The sequence below is a fragment of the Phyllobates terribilis genome, unplaced genomic scaffold, assembly GCF_046119375.1.
Source record: "Phyllobates terribilis strain yellow unplaced genomic scaffold, ASM4611937v1 Scaffold_9__5_contigs__length_417890890, whole genome shotgun sequence".
Classification (NCBI taxonomy): Eukaryota; Metazoa; Chordata; class Amphibia; order Anura; family Dendrobatidae; genus Phyllobates; species Phyllobates terribilis.
Genome location: NW_027362769.1, coordinates 348,985,430 through 349,003,913, shown reverse-complemented (window position 1 = coordinate 349,003,913; position 18,484 = coordinate 348,985,430). Strand labels below are relative to the sequence as shown.

Genomic DNA, 18,484 nt, shown 5'->3' with positions numbered 1-18,484 from the left:
CCAAGGAGGGAGAAGCTCTTTATAAATGCTTTTTATTCATGCCAAGAGAAGAGGATCCTAAAATTGAGATCCCTTTGTAGGATTCTTAATAGGATATATGAAAATGGGTTTTCCAAACTGGACAATCCATTGTATATGGCAAGCTGTAAAGGCAGATTTTAGATCATGTAGTCACCTGAACCTCGAGATGGATCAAAGCCATCATCATGTAGCTAATAAATCCGGATAGATTATGTATAGACACTTAGGATTTGTGGTCAGTAGTTGAATTGAGCAAAAAGATTTTCCGCCAATTTCCATTTACCTGTCTTCATCCCCGGTGCCTCTTCTGATTAGTAAGCCTGGTGTGCTGCCATCAGGCCACAACAATGATGTTGCTTCAGGCCTACCAATCGGAAGAGGTGTCGGGGATGATAGTAGGTAGGAGGAGGTTCTCGGGGTCCTGGTCCAGCCATCATGGAGTACCGGTGTAACTGATGGATCCTGTGAGTCTTTTTGCTCTTAAACAAACATGGTCTATGTTTGTCAACCTAATACAAGAGGTCCACTCTGTTACCCAAGCGGCCGTATACAGCCAGTGATGACCTAGGGATGAACATAAACTTACCTCTGTGGTCACCAGCAATTTCTTTTTAACACAATTATTTTCCAGGTCACTGGATCCGCAGCCAAATGTAACAGTGGTTTCTACTCCCAAAACTGAGCCTGAGAAACCTGTTCCGAAAGAAAGAAAAACGAAAGTGACAACATCTGTGTTGATTCCCGAGCCCCCGAAAAGGACCCCATCACCCATTATCAGCAAAGCTTCTGAAACTCCTGTTCCAGCACCTCGTATACAACCTGCACAGCCTAGTGTGCCAAGTCCTGGCAGAGTCCCGAAGGTGGAGGAATCTTCTTCAAAAAGTAGGTGTTTTTCAGTCACGGGTCTTTAATTGGATCTCCTTGTGGGAAAGCTTTGCTGAGAACATGTTGATAACTTGGCTTCATCTGCACATTCCTGCTCGGTGCTTTCCGTCCTCTCTTCTGTATCTGATTGCTCTGAAGTCCATGCCAAAGAGGTTTGACTTTTACTTTCTCTTATTTAACATTTCAGCACAACATTCTGACAACAAAGTGTCAAAATCTGAAGCCCCTGAAGACTGGAGGTCAATGCTGAAGTCCGTGGACAAGAAACCCACTGTCAATCGGTAAGGTTCTGCAGGAGAGCAAAGAGGGGTTGTCTTAAGATTAGACAAAGGGGCTTACTTTTTGCCAGAATTGGCGCCACTATGCCCCTGGGCTATTTCTTGGTATTGTAATATCCACTTAAACTGCAATACCAGATGCTTCTTATAGTGGCGCTATTTCTGAAATTAAAATGAAGCCTGGTTTCTAACTCAGGTTACCCATTTTCCATATTTTGGGTGGCTTTGTTTTATACCTTCTAACATTAACGCTTACAAAGTGGATGACGCTATTATGTGCAGTATAGGAAATTCGGAGGCAAGGCTTAAGTGTCCCACAAGTGGGAATTTACATGTTGAATGTGAACTTTGCCTTGGTGGCCCAACCACAAGGTCAGTCGTCCAACTCCAGAATTACTTGGGAGATCTTACATAAGTTTGTGGAACTTTTTTGCTTACCACTAAGTTTGGGAGGTACTGACGCACCGTAAGGAGACCAGCTGAGTATGGAGACTTATTGGCCGTGCTTAATGGGGAAAAACATGCAAATTAGCTCTCTTCTAGAAGGAAGTACAACTTTATCTCCAGTGCAACCTATTGGAGGTAGACACTCTATTAGTCTATGTCACAGCTGTTTAACAAGCCAAACACCAACTTTTCCAGGGTACTTGACCTTCATCAGTGCAGAGGAGAATTTCGCAGGCTGCCTTAGACACCCTTATTACAAATTTCGAGGGACTGACTCTCCATAAAGTGACCAACAGTGTACGGAAATGTTCCAAGGGAAAAATAGGCAAACTTATTCTCTTCTCTAATAGTTCTCCTTAAAGGGATTTTAATCTTCATAGATGGGAATTGTCAGATTTTTGTCAAGTTTTGTAATGTACTGTTTATTAAAATGTTTACCTGTTCTTGAGATATTAGCACCTTTCTTTGCCTGGGTGACCGACCACCCCTCTGGTGTTTAGCAGCGGTGGCCGAACATGCACTGTGCATACAAACGCTCTATTTCTTGGAAGCTGAACAGGATCAATGGTAGCTTCAGCACAGTGCTTACAACTAGACAACAGCAGTGGTCGGTTTCCTAGGCAACGAGCTGTAAACAAAGGAAATTGTATCTCAAGATTGGCTGCAAATTTTAATAACCCTCATCTCTCAAGATGGAAATAAATCCTTTAAGGAGACAGGCTGTATATGGAAATGCTCCATGGGAAAAATATGCAAATTGTCTCTCTTGCAATAAGTGACACTGGTGAGAGTTTTTTATCTTTTTTTTTTCAGAAAAGGGATGATTTTCATTTTTTTTTCCCCCCATGGAGCATTGCCAAGACTCCTTCCACAGCTGGTCTCCTTAAGGAGGGACATTCCCCCATAAAAGCTACTTTCAAATCCCTGAGTTTCTGTAAGAATTCTTTCCCGTCTCGCTCGGCTATATGGGCGTCTTGGAATCGTTAAGACGTCTCTTTAAATAGAATCATTTACATGAATTACTGTGTCGCTGATTAACTCCAGGCTCATTCCAAGCAAGTGTCGGCTTTAGGATATTTGCATGGCTTTAGACAGATGTGTGTTTACAGCGGGTGCCTGGGAAAAATCCTGGGACTGCTGACCCCGCTGCTGCAGATCTGCCCCCTGCGTGCAGGAAAACACTTCATTAATAAGCCCCATTCATTCCTCCAGACCGCAGAGATCACACACATCTTCCCCTCATGTCGTCACTAACAGATTGCCTCTACGTGCAGACGTTTCTGTATACCCTGTAATGTCTCTTATTTTCTTCCCAGTACTGTGCACAAGCCGAAGCCAGCGACAAAGGAACCGGAGAGTACTACAACTCCCAAGAAGCCAACAACTATCACCATCGCCACTCCAAACCCTGCAGGCAAAGAGAATAAGCCAGTTCAGCCAGCTGCACCAATTACTACACCAAGCCCGGTAGTCACAGGTAAAAAATAATACATGACTACTATGCGGGAACGAGCAGTGATACATAGGCACCGCTTATCTCTTCCTGCAGAGGCAGTCTGTGATGATCATTCACCACTTTTTTAGGCAGGGGCTAAACTGCGCTAATGCAAGTGAATGGAGTCGAACTGCGACCCGCAAGGTACAGCGGCAAGCAAGTTGCAAAAAGTCAGAAACAATTGGACTTGGCTTGTCCTGGCCGGCGGACTTGGCTTGTCCTGGCCGGCGGACTTGGCTTGTCCTGGCCGGCGGACTTGGCTTGTCCTGGCCGGCGGACTTGGCTTGTCCTGGCCGGCGGACTTGGCTTGTCCTGGCCGGCGGACTTGGCTTGTCCTGGCCGGCGGACTTGGCTTGTCCTGGCCGGCGGACTTGGCTTGTCCTGGCCGGCGGACTTGGCTTGTCCTGGCCGGCGGACTTGGCTTGTGGGTTGCAGTGAGATCCCATTCACTCGGGTTATATTTGGTGGCATAAACTGTCATGACAAAAGCTGTCGTGTAGCCCTAACCTAAATCTACACATGTATAGCTGCAAGACTCTATGCAGACATTGCACTCAGGGCTCCAATGCAGCGGCACAATAGTGCCAGCCACTGAGCCATAGTTAACAGTTACAAAGGGTGGAAAGCTGATGCTTCCATGAACTTTGAGCTTTGCAAGAATAGATTGAATGGGATGGAAACTTACTTGATTGTAGATCCCATTGGTTTCAATGGAGAGAGTTGTGCAGATGTGTGATAACCTCTCTATTTAAAGGGATTGTCCAGGATTAGAAAAACATGGCTTCTCCTTTCCAAAAAGTGTCTGTGTATCATGCCTAGTGCTGCTTTGCAGCTGCTTATGTCTCTCGTTTTTCTGTATTAAACAATCTTGACTTTTTCTTTTTCTGTCCTTTTAACCTCTTCTCATACCTAGCTGAGAATGCAAACCGAGATCAGATAAGTCCCTAATGAGCGGCGTCTGTGGTGATCCGGCTGGGCGGACCTTCACACGTAGCGCTCCCGTCAGTGCTGTGATATGTGATCTGTGCATGTCTCCTATCTCCTGCTTTCCCCCTTGCATGTGTTTGCAGTTCAACCATGTCGTACACTTTCAAGATCTGTTCCAGGAGGCCCCATAGTCTGATAAACCCGCATGTAGCATCGCTGACTGATCAGTATCACATGTTACGTCTGCAGAAGATTTAAAAGGCTGTTTCCGTGGAGACAACACTTCTTTTTAAAAAAGCGAATGTCAAAAGTGTCCAGTTTGTGCTGTTATTTTGTTCCCTGGAGTATTCCGTTTTGTTTTTTCTTTAAATCCATCATAGTATTCTTTTTATTTAGTGCTATTTTTTATTGTCTTTACTAAGGGGGCATTGCTCGCAGGTTCCTTGGGGGTGTGTATTTAGGCAGCTCTGCATAGTTACCCTTAGACACGCACCCTCTTAGTAACCACCAGGAAAAGACGCACTCATTAAAAATGCCTATATCAATGGAACCATATGGCGGATTTAATAAAAACAACAACCCAAAACTACAGAATACTCAGGGGAGGAGCAGGAATAAAATAAGAGCAAAAGTGGATACTTTTAATCTGTCGACAGGTTCTCTTTGACTAGCAGCCAACTTTAACCAGTTGATCACTATTGAGAAACCTTTTGATTCTTCCCGGTGAATCCGAAGCCAGCCAGGCATTTCCTCTACAGCGTCCACTGCTGGAGAAATGTAGTATTACATGAGGAATAATCATTGATGTCATGCATTTATCTCCTCGTACAGATGGGCTCTCAATTATATCTTGGAGAGGGGGGTCCTGAACAGACTAGTGCCCTAACGGTGTATAGACAATGGTTTCCGAAGGGACTGACCCAGGTCCAGCTCCTGGCACCCCCAACACAGAACTGTTTTTCCAAGAAAACCAACACCAGCCAGGCATTTAAGCAAATGTAGTATTACAGATGAGTCAGGCTCATAGATGGAGCAGTTAGGGTATACGGATTGGTGTTGTCTTCACGAGAGTTTCCCTTTAAATACAGTATAGCAATATTAATCCTGATCTTCCTGGTTCATAAACACAATGCCAGAGCTACAGTGAAGACTGACACAAAAGTGTAAGTAGCTAGCATCTTGATGAGTCAGAAACAGGCTGAGACTTTGCAGCGGAGTGCGGTCAGTCTCCCAATCACTCCCGCGTGTGACGGCATGCTTCTCCTTTTGTCTGGAAACCTGTTTTAACCCCTTTTTTTTGCGTGAGGATGGCTTTTGAAAGACATGACAGATAGCATGCCCGTGCATGAGGGCGGCCAGTATGAGTGTGGGGTGTTTTATCGCACAAAGAAATATATCATTTCTACACAGATGTAGCAGAGTTGTTTGTGCTACAGTACATTTGTCATCATGATGGTTTTTTTTCTATTTTTAATATATATTCTTTGACTGCATGTATAATTTTTGCATCACTACAAAGGGGGTTCTCGGGGGGCTTAAAAAAATTCAAAGGGATATTGTGGGTTATAAAAAAAAAACAAAACAAAACAAAAAAAAAACAAACAAGATTCCTTCTATTACCATTATAATTCTCTTTTTGCCTTGCCAGTGTTTTTTTCTCTATCTGATTATGTAACAGGACGTTGTCGTGTCTGCATTGGAAATTATGTAATATTTGATGGTCCCACTATAAATTATTGGGGTCCATCAGCGACAGATCCGGCAGAGCATTGAGGCTTCTGGTAGAAAAGGAAACCACTAAGCAGATGTAAAAAATAAAAAGACCCCCATACACCCTAGATTAAATTCAGGCAAACCCGCCAATAACGGAGAAGTCTGCCGGCAGTCTATTATTTATTGGGGGTCCTAAATCTTCTCTGGCATAATGTGTAGAGTGAGAGAAGGATCATGTTGGATTTCCATTGGCTCCTGAGCTGAGCCACTAGGAGAGAGATGGCTGTCTACTGACCGATCCTTTAGCCGACAGCTTCCTAATGGGTATGGGGGGCCTTAAAGGTGGTCATCTCGCACGGTGGTGGGATCGTTATCGTTCCGCTGACAGCTATTGAGACTATATTACTAGCTTTAGGCTCTGTTATTCTTGCTGCCTCTGATAGACCCCATTAAAGTTCATGACGCTTCCATTATAACCGGAAGTTTGAGCCCAAGTGACTTCTTTTTCCCTATGGTGACGTCATTTTGCTGGACGTCATGGGCTTAATATTATAGGACATTGTTATATGGATGATTTCTTGTTGGACAGAAATGATCTTTTTTTTAATTTATTTTTCCTGAGTTCTTTCCTAGTATTTTTTCTTAAGGTGATACATTTTATATCTTCCATGAAGTTTCTTGTTGTGAGTGATTTATCTCGTTTTCTGTCTAGAATCGGCTAATGTAGCCCCTGCCAAAAAGAAACTTTTAGTTCCCAAAATAGACTTGATCAATGATTGGCCCAAACCTGAGCAGAAGTGGCAAGATGGCCCTGCGACCCGTGACCCGGAGGTGCCCAGTTGGCGCTCGCACTGGACATCCGACAAGACTCCAACAAATGACACATCTGGTAAGGACGGAGTATCCTGGGGGGGAGGGGGGAGTATTTTAAGAAAAACTAGTATATTCTAGCACTATGGGGGTAAGAAAAATAATGTTGATGTGGGACGCAGCTCTCCTAGGCTCCAGATTGGTAGACTTACTCTTCCCATTTTAGCGGGAGTATTTATTTTTTATTGGCATAGTTTATTTTTTGTTATTACATTTAATAGTGCCTGTTCTTGCACTCCTATGAAGTACTGCCATATAGTGCACTATACTATACAGTGCCAAATTATACATCCCGTACTGTATGCTGCTTAAATGATAGCTGCATAAAAACCATTATTATACAGTGCCGCCACTAGCATATACTGCACAAAGTGCTTAATTTATACCAACATATAGTGACCAAATAAAAGGTGCTTACATATTTGTCAGATGGATAAATGTAATGTCTAAATGATGCTGTTATACAAAGTCCATGATGGTCTCAAGTTGATATAATGCTTATATACGAGATCCATGGTGGTCTCCTTTCTAAATTAAGCTGCTATACTACATCCGTTGTGGTATAGGGTCTGAATAATGCTGATCTACAAGATGTGTGGTGGTCTCTAGTATAAATAATGCTGCTATATGAGATCCTTGGAGGTCTATGGTCTAAATGCCACTATATGTGATTGGTGGTGGCGTTTGGATTAAATAATGCCACTATACAATATCCATGGTGGCCTTTAACCTCAGCTTCCAGTCTTATCGGTGGTGCCCCTTTCATCGGCGGTGGCTAAAATGCCCAGTTTGGCGGCACCTGTCACACCCTCATGTCGGGCAGAGTTTGTCACATCGGTGTTAGTTATTTTTAACTTCCGAATGAAAGAGAATTGATGTAAACATTGGGGCTTGTGATCCCGTGATCTCAGCAATGTGACGAGTTGCACAAGTCCGGCCTCGCCCTTGTGAGTCACGTTAACGACATGGGTGGTAGGAAGTCATCACTCCCATCAGGTGAGCACCGGTGACGCCTCCTTCCCCAGAGCTAAATTTAGAGGCAGATCTTAATGTATCCGACTTTATTACAGGGATTAAAGGTAAATGCTGCTGCTGATCTAATAGCCCTAATGGTTATATGTAGCCATTAGTGATGAGCGAGCGTTTTCTCGTGCTTTCCGAGTATCTTCGGCGTGCTCGTATATTATATTTGAGTCCCTGCGTCTGCATGATTTACAGCTGTAAGACAGCCTCAACACATGTGAGGATTCCCTAACAAACAGGCAATCCCTGCATATGTTGAGGCTGTATAGTAGCCATAAATCATGCAGACGCAGGGACTCAACATAATATACGAGCACGCAGAAGATACTCGGAAAGCACCCGAGCATGCTCGGTGAAAGGATTAAACGAGCATGCTCGCTCATCACTTGTAGCCATATAAAAGTACACCCCATCTCCTGCGCGGTTCAGCGCTACATGCTGGGAACGTTCTATTCATTAAACTGTGCTTCCTGCCTTTAATCATTGCAGCTGTCTGGCCTAATGCAGAGGTAGCAGAGCTGAAATTTTTTATTTTGTGATAACAATGACCAGCACCAATTGTACCGTAATACAGTGCAAAAGTAAACTTGCCATGCAGCGCTCAAGCAGGCCGGCCATGCAGCGCTCAAGCAGGCCGGCCATGCAGCGCTCAAGCAGGCCGGCCATGCAGCGCACAAGCAGGCCGGCCATGCAGCGCACAAGCAGGCCGGCCATGCAGCGCACAAGCAGGCCGGCCATGCAGCGCACAAGCAGGCCGGCCATGCAGCGCACAAGCAGGCCGGCCATGCAGCGCACAAGCATAAGACCGCACAGGAGAAAACACAGTGGTCCCGATTAATCATTTGCAAGTTTTTTTGTATGTCCCTCCTCTTTTTTTTTTGTCTCGTTGTATTAGTTGCTGTTTTTAGCACCAAACTCATCAAAATGGCGCATACGGTTCTAAGTGTAAAGTAAAAAAAAAAAATTACCTTTTCCTGTTTGAACAGGTTTTTTTTTTACAACTTTTGATGACAAAAATTGCGCCAAATTTTGGGCGTACTCAAAAATACCACAAAGGGGCGACTGGAGTGAAGTTGCGCAAAATTTTGCAACTTTTTAAACAGTCACAATTGATATATCAGGTGAAAACATTTGGAATTGCTAAAGTCCCCCCACAAAGCGGAAAACAAAAAAAGAAATAAAACAGGCGAGCGCATGTAAAATAGACTTAAAAAAAAAGTTTCAAATAGAATAATAAATCGGGTGCAAACGAGAAAAAAGGCGCAAAACTAGACTAAAAATAGAATGAATCGGGGCTTGTATGAACTAGAAAAAAGTGCACCAAATCTGCCCAAAAACCTCATTAGGGCTACGTGCACACAGAGCCTTTTTTGCTGAGTTTTTGGATCAGAAACTGAGCGGAAACTCCTTTTTTGAGGAGTTTTGAGCTTTGGAGGAGAATTTTTGCTCCCAAATCTCCTTGAAAAACTCTACATAGAAAATGGTGACCATAATGGTTAATGAGGAAGAAGAGATGAGCAACCTGCAGCACGCCATCTATTGTGAAACTACAACTCCCAGCATGCCCTAGGATATAGTGGAGATGTACTCCCATTTGTGCATTCACAATATGTGTGGGCAAATAGTGTGCTCCATGTCAAAAACGTCTTGGGGAAGGTTCAGAAACGTCCCTCCCTTCACATCAAGAGCGAGAAGGTACCCAGTTCTAGGTCATACGCAGTAGGTAACATATGAAGCATACATGTATACCTGCTTACTGATGGTTTCCCTTTCTTCCAGGTAAAAACTCCAATTCTAGTCTGGCAGAGAACAACAATGTGGGGTCTCCTCCTAACAAGGTTTGTCATATTCCGTGACCATTATTCGACCCAAGTATTGAAAGATTGTGGTGTAACAAGGGGCAGATAAAGGTTTTTGTGTTAACATTAAAAAAAAATATATTATTTTAAATTCATTTTTATTAATTTTATTTACATTTTTTTCATATCACTAAAGTAAAGAAAATAGATTGACTCAGACCCTCTTTGTATAGAAGTATTAACTGAGGAGGGGTGGGAGGAGGTGGGCTGTTACAGGATCCACAATAGATGTGTTATCTACTGTATATAGAGGTGTTATCAGTCATTGTACAGGAGGAGGTGAGCTGTGATATCACTTATTGTGAATAGTGGATCCTTTGTTATCTACTGTATATAGAGGTGTTATTAGTCAATGTACAAGAGGAGGAGGTGAGCTGTGACATCACCTATTGTGAATGGTGGATCCTTTGTTATCTACTGTATATAGAGTTATTAGTCATTATACAGGAGGAGGAGGTGAGCTGTGACATCACCTATTGTGAATGGTGGATCCTGTGTTATCTACTGTATATAGAAGTGTTATCTGTCATTGTACAGGAGGAGGAGGTGAGCTGTGACATCACCTATTGTGAATGGTGGATCCTGTGTCATCTACTGTATATAGAGGTGTTATCTGTCATTGTACAGGAGGAGGAGGTGAGCTGTGACATCACCTATTGTGAATGGTGGATCCTGTGTCATCTACTGTATATAGAGGTGTTATTGATCATTGTAATCCTGTCTGTGATGCTAATGAGACTGCTGAACAGTCTTCTGTACAGATCAGGCAGTATGGGTCTAGTATTGTGCCCAGTGGTCAGTTTGAATATACAAATGGAGGATAAAAAATAAAAATTCATTTAACATAAAAACCTGGTTTAAACAATTAGCCACTTTCTGATTTTTCTGACATTGCCTTTAAAGTAGACAACAAAGCCAGTGACTCTTAGGCATAGAATTAAGAAAGCTGTGGCCACGTCTTTTTCCATTACGGGATGTTTGTTTTACATAGAAAAGGGGAGCGGTGTACCAGTGCCAAAGTAGTGGGGGCTGCCATAGCCGATTTTGAAAGCCTCCTCCCTTTATATTACACCGGGTCCTAGCTACTTAAAGGGGCTGTGCAGCAATCACACCGATCACCTATTCACCGGTTAGGTCATGAGTTGATGATGACGGAATATTTGCAATAACGCTCTATTAACTATCTCTGGTCACTTAGTTTGTGATGTGAAACGCTCCTCTGATCTATTGCAGACCCGTCCTGAATACATTCCAGAAAAAGAGATCCAGAGACAGCTCCAGATCATAGAGCAGGAGCTGGATTACTTGGAGCAGCGGGGAGTGGATTTGGAGAAGCAGCTGCGTAGTTGTGATGGAGGTGAGATCTTTGCTGATAACTTCTCAAAAAATTTTTTTCTGGGATTGTTAATCAGAATAGAAATTAAGCCTAAAACTTCAGGATCAAGGAGTCTCTGCCACCATGTAGCCACTGTGAGGGCACTGGCACACACTACAATGTTTCATCATAGTCTAATTATATAGGCATTGTGGGTCAGTGCTAAATAAAGCATAAAGAAAGACCCACCGTTCTATCATGATGGGCATCCGACTGAACTGCCTGCCTCTTTGCCATCGGCTGCCACTAGGGGGAGCTAACATTCAATTCTAGCTGTATAATCTAGATGTGATTAGCTCCCCTCCATTCCCTCTTGAGCGCTCCATTCCCTCTTGAGCGCTTCGTTCCCTCTTGAGCGCTTCGTTCCCTCTTGAGCGCTCCATTCCCTCTTGAGCGCTTCGTTCCCTCTTGAGCGCTCCGTTCCCTCGCGACCGCTCCATTCCCTCGCGACCGCTCCATTCATTCTCTATGGCACGGCACTTGGCAGTCCTATAGGAAATTAATAGAGCAGCGGTCCAGCATGCCCACTATCCCTCCATTCATTCTCTATGGGGCCGAGCTCCGAACTCAGCAGTCCTATAAGGAAATAATAGAGCAGCAGTCGAGCATGCCCACTACCGCTCTATTCTAATGCGGTGAAAGTGCCCTTTTCTGCCGATCAGTGTGGATCCGGACCCCCAGCAAGCTTTAAGTTCTCACCTCTGGTGGATACGTGAGAACATCGTTCTAGAAAGGGGTCATCTGGTGAAAAGAAAACCTAATAATGTCCTCCCTTATGTCATGTAGATGAATCGGAGGACTCTCTTATGGTGGACTGGTTCAAGCTCATCCATGAGAAGCAGCTTCTGCTGAGACAGGAATCGGAGCTGAACTACGTGTGAGTACCATGCCGGATGTGTCACGTCCGTAGTTATTTCCTTGTACCCGGTCCCATTAGATCATGCCCTGCACTGGTGGAGGGGGTGTTGGTAGACTCTAGGCTTGGCAAACAAGCCCTGATTGAATGATAGTAGCTTGGCCGCCGCTCAACGTGCCGGCTCCTAATGGGTTTTGTCAATGTCTTCCAGATCCAAGCAGCAGGCTCTGGAGAGCAAACAGCAGGACGTGGAGACTGAGCTCCGAAACCTCATGAACAAGCCAGGTGAGACTAGGACATTGCAAGTCACCCATAAGATCACCCGGAGGTGTGTGAGTCACAACTATTGTCAGACGGCTGGAGATAAGCGGGAAATCCCCGGGGACCTACCGCTGATCTGTAGATGAGACACACCATAGAAAGGAATGGTAAGGAGCGGCCCGCAGGGTTACAGGAGCCGAGTGAGTGGGTGTCGGGTTGTGGGTCCCACACCTGCTCCTATCCTCAGCAGCTATATGAATTACAAAAAAGGTACAGAGATATCCGTTCTATCCAGTTTATGCATTCTATTGGTCCCTGTTATCAGCCACAGGGCCCCGTACAAGAACTGGATTTGTAGCCCTTCCTTCCCCATCGGAGAACATGGCTCTGATAATTCACCAGTAGTTCTGAGCCATTAAATTCACAAGTTCACCATAGAGTACTACTTATAGAACAGGGGCCCCCTTTACCTTTCGGGCCCCTATTGTCGCACATAGGGTATAAAATGGAACAAAATGTGATCAAAACATCATATATATATTTCAAAATCATATAAAATCTTTCAGCTCGGCACATGAAAAGCAAGCCCTTTGAACAGCTCCAACGACAGGAAAAATAAAAGTTACAGATGTGAACAGACTTGAACTCACCTATTGGAAGTAGCAATCCTAAAAGTCTATATCGATTCCTTGCCACATGACTTAAAATAAAATCCAAACCAAAATCTCAATTAGCAGACATGTGTTTCGGAGTGTTTGCCTCTCCTCAGTGCAAAGCATGAGATCTGATTTGGCTGTATGAGAGGCCTCTGATTGGGGTCTATGGGTAATGTTTTTCCTAGTGGAGAGTGACATGCCTGACATTCTAGAGTAAGGAGACCTATAGGCCATGCAAAAATCCTCAAGAGGAGAGTTCCTAGAGGAACATTGCATGGCCTATAAGGCTCCTTGCCCTGGCTTGTCAGGCATGTCGCTCTCAACAAGGAGAAATGTTACCCCTTAGACCCTAGTAAGGGGCCTCTCATGCAACCAAATCAGATCTCATACTTTGCACTGAGGAGAGGCAATACCCTGAAACACGTGTCTTCAAATTGAAATTCTGGTTTTGTTTTTATCCTAAGGTAAAGGGTCAATATTGACTTTTAGGATTGACCAGGTGGCACTAGAGTTCAAGTCCCCTTCCTCTCTGAAGAGGCAATTTGCATATTTAATTTCCCAGAGAATCATTGCATGGCCTAGAAGTCTCCTTGCACTGGCATGCCAGACATGTCACTCTTCATTAGGAGAAACGTTAACCCTTAGGGCCCTTGAAAGGTGTCATTCAAAACCACAACTTGTCCAGCAATAAAATAATCCCACTTTGTCTATGTAGACAAAAGAATAAAAAAAGTGAGGGCTCTTGAAAGAAGGGATAGGCGATAACTTGCTGAGTTGTGAATATCTCTGTAACCAGCCCAGACATCTGTTACTTGGAAAGATAAGTGGTGTCGGATATGTCTTACAGTCTCTTAGCCCATTACACCATGCTAAACACAGACATGTTTGGCGACGACAAGCAAACCAGGAAAAATGGGTCGACTTTAGACTTTTGTCTCTTCTAATGTGGAGGGCATTATGGCCGATCACTATCTGCCTCTTTAGATGGTCCATTGTCCCTTAAAGCTGGCCACATGTATGATCATCTATATACTGTACATTCCTTCTTTTCAGACCATCTGAAATCTGAAAGGGATAAAGCCAAAGAGAAGGAACTTTTGGATAAGTATCTGATCATAGTCAACGACCGGAGTGAGATTGTCGAATGCCTGGATGAAGACCGGATACGGTAAGAAAGATATTCCTGTATCGTCTCTTACCAACGAGGTTGTTCAGGGGATCATTAGGAAGGGCTGTCGAGGGATCATTGGGGAGGGCTGTCGAAGGGTCAATGGGGAGGGCTGTCGAGGGATCATTGGGGAGGGCTGTCGAGGGGTCAATGGGGAGGGCTGTCGAGGGATCATTGGGGAGGGCTGTCGAGGGATCATTGGGGAGGGCTGTCGAGGGATCATTGTGGAGGGCTGTCGAGGGGTCAGTGGGGAGGGCTGTCGAGGGATCATTGGGGAGGGCTGTCGAGGAATCATTGGGGAGGGCTGTCGAGGGATCATTGGGGAGGGCTGTCGAGGGATCATTGGGGAGGGCTGTCGAGGGGTCAATGGGGAGGGCTGTCGAGGGACCATTGGGGGGAGGGCTGTCGAGGGACCATTGGGGGGGAGGGCTGTCGAGGGACCATTGGGGGGGAGGGCTGTCGAGGGATCATTGGGGAGGGCTGTCGAGGGATCATTGGGGAGGGCTGTCGAGGGGTCAATGGGGAGGGCTGTCGAGGGACCATTGGGGGGAGGGCTGTCGAGGGACCATTGGGGGGGAGGGCTGTCGAGGGACCATTGGGGGGAGGGCTGTCGAGGGACCATTGGGGGGGAGGGCTGTCGAGGGACCACTGGGGGGAGGGCTGTCGAGGGACCATTGGGGGGAGGGCTGTCGAGGGACCATTGGGGAGGGCTATCCACTGAAGTGTTTGGCCAACTATTGAAAGCGTATGGGTACCCAAAGGTCTGCAGAAACTCTTCTTCTGTTCCACCCAGGAACACCCCTAAATACCCCTTTTCGTTATGGTTGAGCACATACCCCTCTACTTTTGCAGCATGTTCCCGACCACTCCCCAAAAAGAACACCAGCTTGGCGAACATAAAAAAAAAAATACCAAGCTCCATTGACAGAAACATTAAAAAAAAATTATGGGTCTCAGAAAAATTGCAACAAAAAACGAAAATTTTTCTTTTTGAAAAATGCAGAATTTTCTTCAGCCACTAAAATATTTGAAGTAAACCTTACATGTTTGGCATCGCCGTAATCCTACTGACGTGAAGAATCATGCCGCATTGTCGTTTTTACCGCACAATGAACACCATACAGAACGAAATGAAAAAAAAAAAACAATGGCAGAATTGTTTTTTTTTTTTTACCATTCCACCCCACCTGGAAGTTATTTCCCATTTTACCAGGATATTATATGGTTAAAATGAATGGTGTCATTTAAAATCACAACTCGTCCCGTAAAAAACAATTAGTGGAAAAATGTGAAAAAAAAAAGTTATGGCTCTTGGAAGAAACGGAGGAAAAAAAAAAAAAGAAAATTAGTGCAGCCGGGAATGGGTTAAATTCTTTCCCCCATTTTTCATCCCCTGCCCTATAACTCTCAACATGTTTTTGATTTCTGGCAATTAAAGCAGTTGAAAATGTATCCTCTTTCCTCATGGCTGTTATATGCCAGTGTCCTCATAAACCAGTATAATAGAACGTGACCAGTAAAACCAGTAACACCAGATACCTAAAAATAGCAAGGCCTGAGTTATATATACTAATGCTTATTATCCCGGCCCTACAGCTATTATTTATATCACTTGTGCTGATTTTGCTTGTAAAAATAAGGGAATTGCCCTTTTATATCACTGGGAATTAGAGAAATAAAGTAAAAATATTTAAAAAAAAAAAAAAAAAAAAGTTTTCAAAAATTTAAAAGTTCAAAAACAGAGAAAGGAAACAGTAGAGAAAAATAGAGACTGTTAAGGATTAGAGAAAAAAAATAAACTGTTTCCAGAAATAGCGCCACTCTGGTCCGTAGGCTGTGTCTGGTATTGCAGCTCAGCATCAGTCACAATAGACCGTGGATGAAAATAATTAGATCTGACCTGAAACTATGGCCTCTTTCATACCATGGAGTCCCATCATTGGGATATACAGTAGATTCTGCTAATCATGAGATCCAGTAACCCTTTAATAGCTGGTCAGCATCTGTCTTTAAGTATTTTGTATTCTCACCACTATGCTTACCTTACAATACCGTCTATTACAGGGAGAAGGAGGAGGATGAAATGATGGAAAATATGATCCGCAAACATTCTGGTAAGCTTATTACACGCCTACCGAGGTTTATAGTTCTTGGGTTTTCTTATTACAAGCAAAACATAAAGGGTTAATAGACACCAGCACTGAATTGTAATAATGTCGGTATGCTACATTCCGCTGGTTAACTCGTTAATGCCTGGACTGTTTATTTTATTTATATATATATATATATATATATATTATGCATTTTTGCCTCTTTCAGCAACCGTTATTTTTTTTGCTGACGTGTCTGAATGTGGCTTAGTTTTACGTGGTACAAAGTGCATCATTTTTTATTTTTGTTTTGGGGTACATGTGAACTACTGTATTTTTGTATTTTTTTTTCCCAACAAGAGAAATACTAAAACAAAAATATATATATTTTTTATATATTATATACATAAAATTTCTACTGTTCACATTTCACACAAAATATCCTGTTGAATAAATTGTACAGGTCATTACGGTCGTGTGCATGCCTTGTGTTTTTTTTTTTTATTATATATATATATATATATATATATAATATATATTTTTTTAATATTTTATATTAACAATCTTTTTATTTATTTGTTTTTCTTTTGGTCCAGATTTTTTTTGTTTGCTGGATAGTTTTTTTTTGTGAGTCCCCTACAGTGACTGAAATCATTGGCATAGCTAGTGTGAGTTCGCTAGGACCCAGCGGTTCTGATATGCTGGCAGAGACCCAGCGATCATGTGATTGCCGGGTCCTTCAGAATTACTGAGTGCTATGTAGCCAGTGGAAGGGAAGACAGACACGGTAATAAACCACTTCTGTTTTCTCCACGTTTCCTGGATGTTTGACACCTGGAGAGACGACTTTCTCCTATTAGGTTGCTTAAGCTTTCACCCTGCTTCATAAATTTTCATTGGTTCAGGGTTAAAGTCCAGGACCAAGCGCAGTAAATTTATGGTGTTTGGTCATTGTCATGTTAAAGGAGTCTGTCATTCTAGATTATAGGCTGGGTCTGGTATTGCAGTTCTGTCTCATTTACTTGAATGAAGCTGAGCTGCAATACCAGACACAGCCACAAGAAAAAAGTGGCGCTATTAAAAAAAAAACAAACAAACAAGCAAAACATGGTTGCTTTTTTTTGAAAAAAATAAGCATTGACCCTGTGCAAAGTTTGTGAGTAGCTCATCCCCATTCACTTCATTGGAGCTGAGCTGCAATACCAGACACAACCTGACTACAAGGGTGGTGCTGTTTATAAAAAAAAAAAAATATACCGTATATAACAAAGTAGCCTTGATTTTATGTTTTACTTTCCATTAAACCTAAACCTGTTGTTTCAGATTCCCAGCCGAAGCAGCCCAGTCCGGAGCCAAACATCAAGAGGAGATCCAGGTTCAGCTTTTCCGGCTGGTTAAAGCCGAAAGATAAGAACAAAACTTAGGAGCGTCTTTGAACGACTTGCAGTAATCCACCATATCTGTGTCACATGCTGAGCTCATCCCTGGCGGAAGGACCAATACGAGCCAATCTGATGCCGCCATCGACTCTTTCTTCTCCGTATCAGACATTAGTTATATGAATATCGCTTCAAGAAGTAAAAAACTGGTCTGGTTAGAAATCCTCAGTGTCCTTCAGCCGGAGGTGGCGGTATTATACTGATTGCTTCCTGGAACTAGACTACGTGAGAATTTCCCTTCATTGCTTCCTGATGCCGACTGCCATCTACACGCATTATTTATACCGCCCACGCCATGACATGTGGACACTGCTACAATCCCTATACGTAAGGATCAATAATCCCTACCATGAAGGGCCGGTGAACTATGTCCTATATGTGTGAAGAGCCAAATCCCGGCTGATCCAAGGTCCAAAGTGCCTGTTGTCTCGAAAGTTTACACAGAGGACTACTAAAATTCTTGGAGTTCGTTATCGGCAGTACCTGGCCGGCCCTGTTGTGATTTATGTTTTCTTTGCTTTTTTTTTTGTGCATGGTTTTTGACTTTTGGAAAGGGGAAAAAAAAGCTAAAACTCCATTGTGTGCACTTGTATTTAATAAGCCATGTTCCCATTTTGTAAGTAAAGTTTTGAATAAACGTATTGTTTATTATCAGAGGGGTCATTGTACGTCTTGTCTGAGCGTGATACTATTATACAGGGACTTTTATAAATTGGGTTGTAGGAAGTGGATGGGTGCTGGACCTGTTTCACCAGGGGCAGAGGGGCGTCACACCGTCTACTATATGGCATGTAAGGATTGCCTAGTTCTGTTGAGAGTGATGACGTATTGCTGCGACATGCTGACGCTTCATAGTGATAGTCCCTTAAAATCTGCCATACAATAGCAAAATTGTGACGTGTCCAAATAATACAACGATTCATTACCTAAGAAATATTGCCATACAGTGCCCAAAGAATACATCACTATATTGCTAAAGAACACTGCCCTATATAATCCAAAGAATGGTGCCATACAGTACCCAAAGGATATAGCCATGTGCCGTTGATTGACTACTTACCAACAATGTCCAAACAATAATGCCATATACTACCTAAAAAATACTATCATATGGTGATCAA

General features: G+C 43.4%; 1 protein-coding gene across 1 annotated transcript in view; it reads left to right on the top strand.

Moving 5' to 3' along the window:
- Positions 1 to 18,019, top strand: part of MICALL2 (MICAL like 2) — a 30,904-nt gene extending 12,885 nt beyond the window's left edge. Inside the window, exons 7-17 of the mRNA XM_073646161.1 lie at positions 653 to 903; positions 1,094 to 1,187; positions 2,948 to 3,108; positions 6,479 to 6,655; positions 9,439 to 9,497; positions 10,752 to 10,875; positions 11,680 to 11,770; positions 11,961 to 12,034; positions 13,720 to 13,834; positions 15,899 to 15,948; positions 17,248 to 18,019. Of these exons, the coding sequence (XP_073502262.1) occupies positions 653 to 903; positions 1,094 to 1,187; positions 2,948 to 3,108; positions 6,479 to 6,655; positions 9,439 to 9,497; positions 10,752 to 10,875; positions 11,680 to 11,770; positions 11,961 to 12,034; positions 13,720 to 13,834; positions 15,899 to 15,948; positions 17,248 to 17,348 (1,297 nt within the window). The 3' untranslated portion in view covers positions 17,349 to 18,019. The remainder of the gene's footprint in view (positions 1 to 652; positions 904 to 1,093; positions 1,188 to 2,947; positions 3,109 to 6,478; positions 6,656 to 9,438; positions 9,498 to 10,751; positions 10,876 to 11,679; positions 11,771 to 11,960; positions 12,035 to 13,719; positions 13,835 to 15,898; positions 15,949 to 17,247) is intronic.
- Positions 18,020 to 18,484: the final 465 nt, after the last annotated feature.